Here is a 13,698-nt window from a genome sequence, read left to right on the forward strand (position 1 = left end):
GGTAATCAGAATATCATGGGGCACTTTGTCAAAAACTTTGCTGAAGTTGAGATATATTATGTCCACAGCATCCCCACAGTCTACCAGGGAGTTTATCTGATCAAAAAATGAGATAAGATCAGTCTGGCAGGATTTGTTCTTCATAAATCTATGTTGGCTTCTAGTAATCATTGCATTGTTTTCACTATGCTTACAGACTGACCGCTTTACAATCTGCTCCAGAATTTTCCCAGGGACTAATGGCAGGCTGATTGGCCTGTAGTTTCCAGGTTCCTCATTTTTGCCCTTTTTGAAGATAGGGACAACACTAGCCCTCTTCAATTCATCCGGCACTTCACCTATCCTCCACAATTTTGCAAAGATAATAGACAGTGGTTCCAAGAGTTCTTCAGCCAGTTCTTCAATACTCTAGGATGCAGTTCATCGGGCCCTGCCAATCTGAACTCATTCAAAGTGATTAGGTATTCCTTGACCATTTATCTATCAAGTTCAAGCTGGAATCCTGCCCCTTCAGCTTCACGTTTGCCAGGATGGTCATAGACCCTCTTTTGGGAGAAGACTGAGCCGAAGTAGGAATTGAGCACTACTGCCTTTTCTTCGTCATCTGTTATCATTTTGCCATCCTCACTGAGTAACTGTACCACCATTTCCTTTCTCTGTCTTTTACGATGGATGTACCTAAAGAAAGCTTTTTTTGTTGCTTTTGCCACCTCTCGCTCACCTCAGTTCATTCTCAGCTTTAGCTTTCCTGACGCCATCCCTGCAATTCTGTGCTACCTGTCCATACTCTTCCATTGTGGTCTGGCCTTCCTTCCACTTCCTCTGTGTCTTTTTTGTTTTCAGGTCATCTCTACGCTTTCTGTGGAGCCACACTGGCTTCTTCTGCTGTCTTCCACCTTTTTTCTTTGATGGAATTGTTTGCCATTGTGCCTTTAGAATTCCCTTTTTTAGAAACTCCCACCCATCTTGGATTCCTTTTCTCATTAGGGTCACTTGCCATGGAACCTTACTTACCATTGTTCTGAGTTTATTAAAATGGGCTTTCCTGAAGTCCAGGGTAAGCTTGTGGCTATCAGCTTTTGCTTCCTTTAAAATCAAGAACTCAAGTATAGCGTGGTCACTTTCCCTGAGTTCCTGAAACTGCCAGTTCATTCACCAAGTCACTTCTGTTGTTTAGAATCAAGTCAAGGATAACTGATCCTCTAGTTGCTTCCCCCACTTTCTGTAGGAGAAAGTTATCTCCAACACAAGTCAGAAATTTCTTAGAGGAGCCATGTTTGGCAGAATTTGTTTCCTAATAAATATCAGGGTAATTGAAGTTCCCCATTACTACTACATCATGCTTCATCGAAACATTGGCAATTTGCTTTTCAAACATTTCATCCTCATCTTCTCCTTGATTGGGTGGAACTGAAACTGACAGATCTTTCCATCCCTAGTCTGGATGAAGGATAATGGTTTGTGTGCGTGTGTGCAGAAGCAATCCTAGTGTAGAAAGGTAATTTTTACATCTGTTGCTCCGCCCACTTCTGCCTCTGGCCCCGCCCATCACTGACATGTTGCCCCCGAAAGGTTGCCCAAAAGGGATTGTGGCCCTCAGCCTGGAAAAAGGTTCCCCTCCCCTGATTTAGTTCAGTATCGCACAAAGTGCACCATCCATATTCATGCACCAATATAAGACGCTGTGCTTTCTCCATGCACTCACCACAAACGCTTGGAATTAGAAATTGAGATGGGAGGGGGAGCTCACCTTGTTGTTTTTCATGTCGCTGTCGTGGCCTTAGATTGGAGCCTTGATCAGCGTAACTTGGGTGCCTGTAATTAAGTCAAAAGGATAGGATGATCTTCGTGGTTCAGTGGTCTGTCCAAAGTTGTCCCCCAAGTTCAAAGCTCCCCATTATTCATCCCCATCCCAGACTTGTGGGGCTCAGGTCAGATCTCAAGATATCAAGTGGTAGGAGGGAGGTGCCCAGAATGACAAAGCAATATGATATAAAGTCACAATTTTATTCCGTTTTTATGAATAAAAATTATATAAAAAGCCCAACGCGTTTCAGCTAATCACATATAGCCTTCATCAGGGGATGCTGAAGCCTGACGAACGTGTTATTGACAATTTGTAATCTTTTGAATAACATCAACAATACCATCACTTTGAAGGAAGAATTTAAACAAGCATCCCCTGATGAAGGCTATATGTGATTAGCGTTGGGCTTTTTATATACTTTTTATTCATAAAAACAGAATAAAATTGTGACTTTGTATCATATTGCTTTGTCATTCTGGGCACCTCCCTCCTACCACTTGTTATATTGAATGACATCCACTTTTTTTCTACCTCAGATCTCAAGATATGCCAAGAGAAGCCAAACAACTATGCCACATGTTTCGATTCGCATATTATCTGGAAAGTGGGAACTAGGTAGGTTTGCCTATAAAAGAGGATCCAACCCCCCCATCCCCACTGCAAGGACAAATTTCCGCATACCACTCATTTCCACCTGCACAAGGCTGGCTATGTGTTCTACTTTATAGAAGGCAGCCAGCTGCCTCTCTCAGGAGTAGGGAACCTTTCTCTGCCCAAGGGCAGCATTTCCTCATGGGAAAACCTTGCAAGGGCCACATGCCAGTGATGGGCAGGGCCAGATACGAAAGTGAGCAGAGTGACAGTTCTGACCCTTGCTTTGTACAGTACATCTTCCACCCCAGCAAGCAAGATGCATTTTATTTATTTATTTTAAAATATATATCCCACCCTCCCTCCCAAAGAGAGCCCTGCTGGATCAACCCAAAGGCCCAACTAGTCCAGCATCCTGGTCTCATAGTAGCCAACCAGGCGTCCCAAGGGAAAACCCACAAGCAAGAACTGAGTGCAGCAGCACTTGGTGATAGCAACTGATATTCAGAGGCAAACGGCCTCCAACAGTGGCAGTAGAACATAGTTAGTAGCCACTGACAGCCTTAGCCATCTCCCTGTATCTGTCTATCTCAGAGATTCCCAACGTGGGCGGTAGCGCCCCCCTGGGGGGCGTTACAGCCTTTCAAGGGGGTGTTGGCATGACTACAAACTTTAGGGGGGTGCTTGGGTTCATTAGGGGGGGCGTTGACATTTGGCGGTCTGATGCGACAGTTGAAGCATGTAAGTTTAATTTTATTTAATACACAAATCATTCATTTTTAAACTGTTTTGTCCCCAGTTAGAATGTATTTAATAGTCTCAATTCATGGAAATAGCACTATAAATAGCATGTGCTCTTTAGTAAAGAAATTCTGAATAGTGGCCAGTGTCATATCAAGGAATGGGGAGATTAGCCACGCCCTGGCACTAGGTAATGTTCCGATGCTGTCTTGGGGGATGTTGGAACCAATCACGAGAGAGTGTTTGATAAACTGGGTGTATTGGTGGAGGGCGCATTCTTCCAATGGATGAGTGCCGTGTGCAAACGGGTGATGCGGACAGTCAGTTATTCGCTGGTTTTCTTCAGGAATGGGACACACTCGCTACCCATTGTTTCTGTGATGTTTAAATGAACTTGTTTAACGAAACAATAACGGTAAACTGAATGAGTTTGTTGTTAAGTAACACAGTGTATTCTATTGGTTCATACTGTGTGAACTTAATTAGTTTTTGCTTATGCATGTATATTAATAAATCATACTAAGAATTCAATGTGTGATCTAAGTGCAATAAAAAGGCACGATAAAAACGATCAGTAATAATAATTGAAAATACCTTTTATGCATTACTCATATTTTAAGGGAAGAATAGGAAGCATTGGCATATACTTAATCTGAGGGGGGGCGTTGGGCACAAAAAGATTTTGCAAAGGGGCGTTGGGCCGAAAAAGGTTGGGTAACGCTGGTCTATCTCTTTAAAGATATCCAACTTGGTGGCCATCACTGCCTCTTGTGGGGGTAAATTCCATAGTTTAACTGCGTGTGTGTACAGAAGTACTTGTGTTTGAGTCTTCCAACATTCAGCTTCATTGGATTTCCACGAGTTCTACTGTTATGAGAGAGGGAGAAAAACTTCTCTGATTTCTCCATGTCACACATAATTTTATACATTTACATCATGTCACCTCTTACTCGCCTTTTCTCAAAACTAAAAAGCCCCAAATGCTGCAACCTGTCCTCACAGAAGAGTCACTCCATCCCCTTGATCATTTTGGACACTTTGGACACGGTCATCATTTCTAAATGTGTGTCTGCCTTTAATTTTATGCAAATCGACGTCCTCTTTTTGACAATGCATTTCCCCCTTCTGGGGGAAATGAGTAAGTGACCATCTGCGATGAATGATCTGTGTTTGACCCCATGACCGGAAGTGCTATGCTTGATGAAAGACTGTTGGATTCCCGCTAAGGATGGGATCTGCTGGCTGGTGCTACTTCAAAAGCATTCCATCGACAGGCCGTTCATTCTTTGTCCACTGGCCTCTGCTTGTACAGATCCGTTTTCCCCTTCCCCCCAAATATTGATATTAATATCAATATTTTAAAAGGAAATATTGATGTTTTAGAGGCTTTAAAAAAAATCAATTTCCGAAAACAGCCATAGAAAATCACTATATAAAAATCTGATCCACAACGATAGAGAATAAGCGAATTAATCAAAAATTCGGTACCCAATCCAAATTGGGCACAATTTTAGCACATCCTTAATCCCCACACAACAATTCAGCAATGGCTTTTTAAGGATGAACAGTACACACAATCTTCTGGAAAGGCATTCTGTGCAACTCTGGATAACTATTTTAAATCAAGGGTTCCCAAACTGTGGTCTGCTGTGGTTCATTCAGCAGGTCAGCAATGTGTCTCTGATGACCAGCAGGAGCAGCAAGTGGAAAGGGTGGGCACAGCAGCTGCCTTCTTGTTCTTAGAACCTGGTGGTCTGCCCAAAAAGTGAGCGGGGCAGACTGGCTGAGCTTGGAAAAGTTACTTTTTTGAACTACAACTCCCATCAGCCCCAGCCAGCATGGCCACTGGATTGGGCTGATGGGAGTTGTAGTTCAAAAAAGTAACTTTTCCAAGCTCTGCAGACTGGACGTGACCACGGTAGGCAGGCATATGAAAGGAGTGAAGACGATTAGCAGTGAAGTTCATGGGAGGCTAGAATGAAGAGGTTTAACAGAACAGACACATTCATTGCATTACATACGCATATTGATTTATGATTGTATTTTGATTATTTCTCATATTGTATTTGATTGTGTTACAATTTGAATTCCATAGAATATAAAAGGCCTGGTTAGGCCTCATCTCGAGTACCGCGTCCAGTTCTGGACACCGCACTTTAAGGAGGATTCATACAAACTGGAACAGGTTCAGAGGAGGGCAACAAGGATGATCAGGGGACTGGAAACAAAGCCTGTGAGGAGAGACTGAAAGAACTGGGCATGCTTAGTCTGGAGAAGAGAAGACTGAAGGGAGATATGATAGCACTCTTCAAGTACATGAAAGGCTATCACACAGAGGAAGGCTGGGATCTCTTCTCGATCGTCCCAGAGTGCAGGACACGGAATAATGGGCTCAAGTTGCAGGAAGCCAGATTTCGACTGAACATCAGGAAAAAACTTCCTAACTGTTAGAGAAGACTGAGGGGAGATATGAGAGCACTTCTTAAGTACTTGAAAGGTTGTCACACTAAGGAAGGTCAGGATCTGTTATCTTCTTATAGGCTTTAATTTGGATCGTATGCTTTAATTTGGATTCCTGCATTGGGCAGGGGGTTGGACTCATTGGGCTTATAGGCCCCTTCCAACTCTATGATTCTATGATCATCCCAGAGTGCAGGACATGGAATAACGGGTGCAAGTTACAGGAAGCCAGATTTCAGCTGAACATCAGGAAAAACTTCCTAACTGTTAGAGCTGTATCACAATGGAACCAATGACCTGGGTGGGGGGGCCTCTTCAAGGCATTCAAGAGGCGGCTGGACAGCCACCTGTCAGGTATGCTTTAATTTGGATGCCTGCATTGAGCCGGGGGTTGGATTTGATGGCCTTCTAGGCACCATCCTACTCTACTATTCTATGATAAAAGAAGCAATTCAAAATACAATTAAAAATCATACTGCATCTAGCACAGCACACTGCAGTTGTTGCAGCAGGCAGAAAAATCACTAAATGGTTTGCCAAGACCCCTCTGCAATTTTCAAGTAGTCTGCGGGAGAAACAAAGTTTGGAAGCCACGGGTTTAAAACTTTTTTAAAAAAAATCTTCCACAGTGAAGGGAGCATCCAGATGCCCATAATAAACCATTGAGAAATGCAGTCTGATATAGCTACCTGATCAAAGTCCGCAAGCACATCAATGTTTAACCCACAGTGTTAGTCAGCCGAAGGTACCTAAAGGGATTGGACACAAAATCCTTAAAAAAAACCAAAAACCCAGCTATACCTGGTAGACTGGAACGGCCGGGCTGTCATGTAAACCACATATTATTCATATAAAACCTTCTGCTCAGTTCTATGACAAAGCTGGATGAAAAAGCAAGCACTGTTGCTAGCGTACAAGGTTCCCCAAAGGGGTGGGGTCACGTCAATGCACAGGGGGGTGGGACAGGGTGTACTTTGTGCTAGGGTGGGGGTGAGGAACCTCAGGTCTGGGGGCCGAATGCAGCCCTCCAAGCCGTTCTATTTGGCCCTCGGGATCATCCCTATTCTAGGCCACCTCACCAGCCACACCCATGGCCAGTGCTGGCTGGTGCCCATGGGGACCGGTAGGGCAGAAGGCAGGAAGGCCAACGCCTGGCTCAGCCAGGCAGAGCCAACTCACGCTAGCTTAGTCCCCCCTGCTCTGTTCTACCAGAGGCAACACCGGGACTAAGGAGGAAGAAGCTGACAGCCAGGACCACTCCCTGGGCTGCACGCAGGTAGAAGGCAGGCAAGTGGGGGCTGGCTGAGGGCACCCTGAGGCTGGTGGGGCAGAGCCCCATTCGCCCTCATGGACCAGCCCCCCCTGCCCATGTCTGGCCCTGCTTTGCTTGCTCCGTCCGTGCGGTTTTTTGGTCTCGTTTCTGCATGACCGGAACGAGTCCTTGAACTCTAATAGTGAATGAATGAATTTATTGTTACGGTCGATAGACCTCTCAAACATTAGACAATACAATACAGTACTATACATATAAAATTTAGTCTAATAATGCCTCTCTAATAATTTAGTCTAATAATGCCTCTCGCTGGCCTGGATGGGAGGGCAGAGGGGAGTGTGTGTGTGAGTTGGTGTAGAAACTAGCCTATCGCACAAAGGTCAAATTTCCATTCATTCTCCACCCACTTTTGCTTCTGGCCCCACCCCCAACTGGCATGTGGCCTCTGGAAACTCACCGAGGAGACAGCATGGCCCTCCGGCTGAAAAAAGTCCCCCACTCCCGTGCTAGGGTTAAGCGCTGGAAAGTTGTGAAGTACTAATAAGGAAATGGAGTCTGAGCATGTGCAGAGTGCAACACCACTATGTAGCCACAGCCAGGACTCACATAGCTGGGACTGGCAGAGGGGCTTTTTAGACAGAGCGAAGCCCTGGACCTTCTTGATGTAGACATAAAGAGGAAGAGGGAGCCTCACAACTGTGGGGCAAATGTGGCCCTACAGACCACTCTGTCTGGCCCTTGGAACTCTTCCCATGCAACCCCCCTCCCAGTCAGACTGCCTCTCCCCAGGACCCTCCCCAGGACCCTCCCCCTCTCCTTGCATCCTCCTCGAGAGGTTTTGCCAGGCCAGAAGATGTCCGGAAGATGACTCTGACATGCCTCCTGCTTCCTGGATGGAGGAGAGGGAGGAGTGCGTGAAGAAAGTTGCCTGTTGGACAAAGGTCACATTTCCATTCGTTGCTCTGCCCACTCTTACTTCTGGCCCTGCCCACGTGGCCCCTGAAAGGTTGCCCAGAAGGGAATGAGGCCCTTGGGCTGAAAAGAGGAAGCGGAGGTTGCCGCTCTGTCTCCTTCTTCTCACTGCAAGCATGCAAAGAAGCAGGACAGGATCAGGAGGCGCTGGGGACCGACAGTGGCTCCCCTGCAGGGGTGTGGTCTGTGGTGGGTGCTCAACAGGATCTGCTCCTTACACCGACCCTGACTGGTCAACTGGAGCCTAGGATGCCCGTTCTGAAACAGCTGCACTGAATACCAGTGTGTTTCCAAGCACAGTTAAAAGTGCTGGTTTTAACCAGGAAAACAACGGTGTTGAACCTTTTGCAGACTGAGGGCCACTTTCTGTTATGAGCAACATTCCAGGGGCCACATGCCAGTGGTGGGTGGGGCCAGAGGCAAAAGTGAGCGGTGCATTTGGCTTTTGTCCAGTCGGCTCATTTCCACACATACTCACACACCCCTCTCTGTCCTCCAGCCAGACAAGCAAGAAGCATGAGCAGAGTTCAAGGAGACGTTCCAGCCAGGCAAAAGCATTCAAAGGGGGTGCAGAGCAGGGCTGGTAAGGGGTGCCACCTGGGAGGGGGTGTGTGGAGAAGGAGGGGGCAGCCTGGGGAGAGCCCCGAGGGCCAGATGTAGAGGTCTGGAGGGCCCCATTTGACCCCCAGGCCTGAGGCTCCCCACCCCTGCTATAAAGTCCCAAACAGCTTCTTACTGGGGCACCCCAAAGGACTGCCCTTCTCCTGCAATAACTCGTCCAACTGTTAAGGTCAGCCCCAGAAAAAGGAAAACTTTATCTCTTCCTTACTTTCCGAGATGGAGGTGGCAGCTGACGTCTCTTCTGAACTGTCACGCATCACAGATACTTGAAAATTTTTTAATACCCTAATTGGAGAATCTCCCCACACTGTACTCAGTGATTGGAAAAATACTCTAATTGACACAGAAAGGGGGGGGGACCAGCAGGCTCTATAAACAACACACAGAACAGGAGCGGATGGAAAATCTGGCCCTGACCGTCACGCACTGACTGGGTCCTGCCCAAGGACAGGATCGCTACGTATGATTAACTTTTGTAACTTGATTTCCTCATGGGTCACTTGCCAGGAAGAAGCTGGGGGAAACAGCCGCATACTGATTTTTTTTAACCGATTGGAACATAGGAAGCTAATCTGCTACAACCAAGAGAAAAACGTGACAGCTTTATTATTGTCTCATTCACTTCCCAGTGCAAGGAGGATCTGGTCCATCACCTACCCCCACACTCTGGAAAATGACATCGCTCCTGGGGGCTGGGGAGATGCAGGGCTGTGGCCCTCAGAAGGGAATGTGGCCCTTGGGCTGAAAAAGGCTTCCCAGCCATGGCTTATAGGGTACAGGGTGGATCACACAGCACATACAGCCCTATCCACTTAGGCACTGGATGTCCACCCTCCTCAAACATTGGCTGCCTGAGGCAGCTGCTTCACTCTGCCTAATGGCTGGACCGTTCCCTTCCCCAGAGCTTGGATAAAAATTCTCCATCTCCTGGTTGAGTCATTTAGGACCATAGGAAGTTACCTTATACTGAGTCAGACCACTGGTCCATGCAGCTCAGTATTGTCTACACTGACTGGCAGCAGCTCTCCAGGGTTTCAAGCAGGATTCTCTCCTAGTCTCTCCTGGAGATGCCACTTGGGAATTGAACCTGGGACCTTCTGCGTGCAAAGCAGATGCTCTACCACTGACCTACAGCCCCTCCCCAACCGCCCTCCCCTGGGAAGCAGATCAAAAGCTACAGATCAGAGTGGTAAAGGGAGTGATAGGGGCTGAGATGAGCAGAGTAAAATAATAATAATAATAATAATAATAATAATTTATTTCAGTCATAGACCAGATATATATAAATACAACTACATATGGCTCAAAAAAAATTTTTTTTAAAAAGTTAGAATTCAGAGAACCTTAACCTGAGCTTTCCTGCGAGGAACAGAAGCCACGATATATTTAGCAACTTTAAACGTGACCTGAGGTGAGTGATCTCCCAGCAGATAATCAATATAAAAAAATTCTGGTCTACCTGGAAAAGGAATTAAAATAGGGAAAATTAGCTGTTGCCTTAAGCCATAATAAAAAGGGCATCTCAATAAAACATGCACGTTGGTTTCAATTTCTCCCTCACCACAAGGGCACTTTCTCTCGTTGTAAGAAATTTTATTAAACTTGCCCTCCAAGAGGGCAGAGGGGAGAGTGTTCATTCTTGCCAAAGTAAAAGCCCTTCGATACTTAGGAAGTGTTAAGTCACCTAAATAGGGCATGGGAGAGAAATATCTAGGATTGTATCTATGTTTTCTTACTAACATCAAATGGTGTTGAAAATCAATATCCTTGATACGTTGGCAAAAGGCTGCTCGAGCTGAATCCCAGCCCATTTCTAGAATTATTGGCTTAGAGAAGCCCAGTTTAGCTATTTTATCTAAAATTTGCATTTCCCATATTGATTTAAAATCGTCGACTAAAATCAGAGGAGAAAGGCCTTTTGGATCAAAAATCATTTTTAACCAGGCATTTATTTTAAGAACCCAGATACGTGATTCTATAGATTGAAGTCCTGTTTCTAACCTCAAGATAAAACTGGGAATATAAGTCGAAACAGCAAGAGTAGCTCTCATAAAGATGTTTTGCATGGATTCTAAAACCATAAATTTCTCAGAGATAGTAATTTGGGATCCATAAAGGAGTTGCGGAATAATTTTTGCCAAAAATATTTTAACCGCTGATGGAAAAGATTGGCCGCCTTGCTGGTAAAAGAAGGTCAATAAGGCCTTCATTGATATTTTTGCATTTAGGGCCGCTGCGTTAGTCTGTAATTTGAAAGATCCTGAAGATTGAAAAGTTAGGCCCAAATATTTAAAGCTCTTTACCTGCTCTATTATTTGACCATTGATGCGCCAAAGATGTTTTGGTCTCTTTTTGGAGAAAACCATGACCTTAGTTTTTGAGTAATTTATAGTTAAGAATTCCGCTGCACAGAAGGAGGCTAGAGCAGATAATAGGCTCTTTAACATTGACATTAAAGCAATGTCGTCCACATATAAGAGCATAAAACGCGGAACACCTGCTAACCTTGGAGAATGAGATAGAATGGGAGCTAATTTAGTTACCACATCATTGATATAAATATCAAATAACAGGGGCGCTAAAGGACATCCCTGTTTAACCCCTTTAAAGGTGTAAATAGGGTTTGAAAGGTGACCCATATTGGTGCATCTAACTTGGAAAGATGTATTTTCATACAGACCTCTAATTAAGGCTAACAGACGTCTGTCTATACCTAAATTGTACAATTTTTCCCAAAGTCTTGTTCTGGATACAGTCAAATGCCATCTTTAGATCTATAAACGCCACGTATAGAGCATTACCTTGTCTGGTGGTGTATTTTGATAACAGATGGTGCAATACAAGGGCATGGTCCGTTGTAGAACATCCCTTATGGAAACCTGCTTGCTCTTGTGCTAGAATATCATTTTGGTCTATCCACATAATAAGCTTCCTATGCAGATGGGCCGCATAAAGCTTGCTAATTATATTAAGCAAGCTAATAGGCCTATAGTTGGCTGGGTCAGAATGAGAGCCTTTTTTGTGAATAGGAATAATGATTGCTGATCTCCAGTCATTGGGGATCTGCATAGATGCATCAATATGTGAAAAAAGGACTGCAAGCACTGGAGCCCACCAGTCTGCATTTGATTTAAATATTTCAGACGGAATATTATCAGGGCCAGGTGCTTTGTTTGATTTTAACTCTGCTATAAGCTCACAAATTTCATCAATAGAAACTGGAGGCCAACTTGGAATTTCATTTGGCTGGCAGAAAGACGTACCCTCTGAGTCATATCCTATTTGATATAATTTTCCAAAGAAATTTTCCCAAACACTTGAAGAAATAAAGCAGTCCGGTTTGACATAAGGCTTTGGCCAATGATGCGCTATAAGATGCCAAAAAGTAGAAGAATTTATTAATTTGGAGGCTTGTAATAGCCGTTGCCAACTATCTCTTTGTTCTAGGGTCTTCTTTTTTCTTATTAATTTCTTAAATTGTTTTCTCGCTGTGTGATAATTTTGTAAAGATTCTGAAGATCATGTTAGTTTATATATCTGATGTATAGCTATGAGTTGTTTTTTATTTATAACACATTCTTGGTCAAACCAGGATTTAGATTTATAAACTATGCAAGCTGATTTTTTCCTGAGGTTAACTGACAAAGTTATTTGAAGCATAGATGTTAATTGTTGGAAGTATTGGAAAAGATCATCTGACTGGGATGAAAACATGATTTGGTCCTTAATACGTTGACATTCAGTTGAATTTAATCTAATAGTTATTTCATTTTCAATTTTGGGAGCCCATTTAATCCTGCCTGGGCGTATAATCATTTCTTCTGCTGTGAGAGTCTGTCTCGTTAGATGTAAGAAATACTCATCAGGGCAGAGAATTGTGGGTATTAAAGAATGATCACTTTCTAATCGATTTATAATTTTACAATTTACCACCCACTGAAATAATTCAAAAGAGATGAAAATTAAGTCAATCGAGGACGCTCCTCTAGGCGATAGAAAGGTGAGTTCACCTTTCATATCACCATTGGTGCGTCCATTTAATAATATTAAATTTGACTTAGCTGCTAGCTGCATTAGGAGAAGCCCTGCATAATTCATGCCTTTGTCTTGTGATTGTCTGGGAGGAATATTGGGCATAGGATCTGGAGGGCATGATACCATTTGATATTTATTGTATAGAGATTCGTCTGATGAGCCTATTCTCGCATTGAAGTCGCCGGCTAGAATGATCATAGATTCAGGATGGGAAAAAAATTAATTGGCTATATAATTCTCGAGTAGCTCAATTTTCTTTGTGACAGTATTCTTGTCACGACTGGGAGGTAAATAGACATTAACCAATAATAATGAGGAATGTGCAAATTTTAAAATTGAAGCAACTGCCAGTTCAGGTAATGAATCCGTCTTAATAAAAACAGTCTTAAGTGTTGTATTTATAAGTGTGCAAATGCCACCTTTCGGGCGGCCACCCCTTGTGCTAGGGGTAGCATCCATATGATATGCTGAATAACCGTCTAAAGTCAAATCCCCAACTAGCCAGGTTTCCTGTAGGAAAATAATATCAAATTGGGTTAAAAGTTTCTTAATGTTGAGGTCATCAGCCTTAGATTTCCAACCCGCCACATTCCACGAAGCAAACTTCAATTGGGAGGAGTTAGGCACAGTTCTTTGTCAGACGGCCAAAGAATGATTGGAGTTTGTGTCTTCACTTCTCCCAAGTTGATGATAGAGGTCAAAATTCGTCATACGTTGTGGTGGATAGCTGACGGGTGCCGAAAGATTAGAGCAGTTAGATTGTGTGGGAGCTAAGGGTGTTTGGTGGAAGAAACCCTTTAAATGGCTATTAGAAAGACTGTCAGAGTCTGTTTTGTATAGGTCGATTGTCAAGTGGTTAGATATATCCCAAGGATCAGCAGTGAATGATCTATCCGATAGTAACTCTTCTGTGTCCAAGATCTTTGTCTTTTTTTTTAACTCATTCAGCAAATTTTCAAATCTGTTGGTGATTTCCAATTGGGCCTCTACCGATAATTGTGCATAAGTCTCCAGAAGATGATATTCTTCTGGTATAAAGTCGAAATCCGCTTGGTTAATATCAGTCTCTGGGCAATGCAAAGTGTTAAGATCAGAGGGATTTATATGAGATGTTTTAGACTCATTGGTAGGTGACAGAACCGGCTCCTGCCTCTCAAATTCTTTTGAGGAAGTATGGACCTGCATCCTTGGAGAAAGA

At 43.9% G+C, this 13,698-nt stretch overlaps 1 protein-coding gene across 10 annotated transcripts in view; it reads right to left on the bottom strand.

Moving 5' to 3' along the window:
* ST6GALNAC6 (ST6 N-acetylgalactosaminide alpha-2,6-sialyltransferase 6) overlaps positions 1-13,698 on the bottom strand; it is a 67,062-nt gene that overhangs the window by 16,276 nt on the left and 37,088 nt on the right. For 3 of the 10 annotated variants that reach the window (XM_061604431.1, XM_061604434.1, XM_061604433.1), the window contains exon 2: positions 1,751-1,815. The exons of 4 other annotated variants lie outside the window; for them this stretch is intronic. In XM_061604431.1, the coding sequence (XP_061460415.1) occupies positions 1,751-1,765 (15 nt within the window). In that variant the 5' untranslated portion in view covers positions 1,766-1,815. Of the gene's footprint in view, positions 1-1,750; positions 1,816-6,288; positions 6,349-9,814; positions 9,925-13,698 lie in introns of all 10 variants that reach the window. 3 more of the 10 variants (XM_061604437.1, XM_061604436.1, XM_061604435.1) reach the window with 2 other exon arrangements.

The sequence above is a fragment of the Rhineura floridana genome, chromosome 20, assembly GCF_030035675.1.
Source record: "Rhineura floridana isolate rRhiFlo1 chromosome 20, rRhiFlo1.hap2, whole genome shotgun sequence".
Taxonomy (NCBI): Eukaryota; Metazoa; Chordata; class Lepidosauria; order Squamata; family Rhineuridae; genus Rhineura; species Rhineura floridana.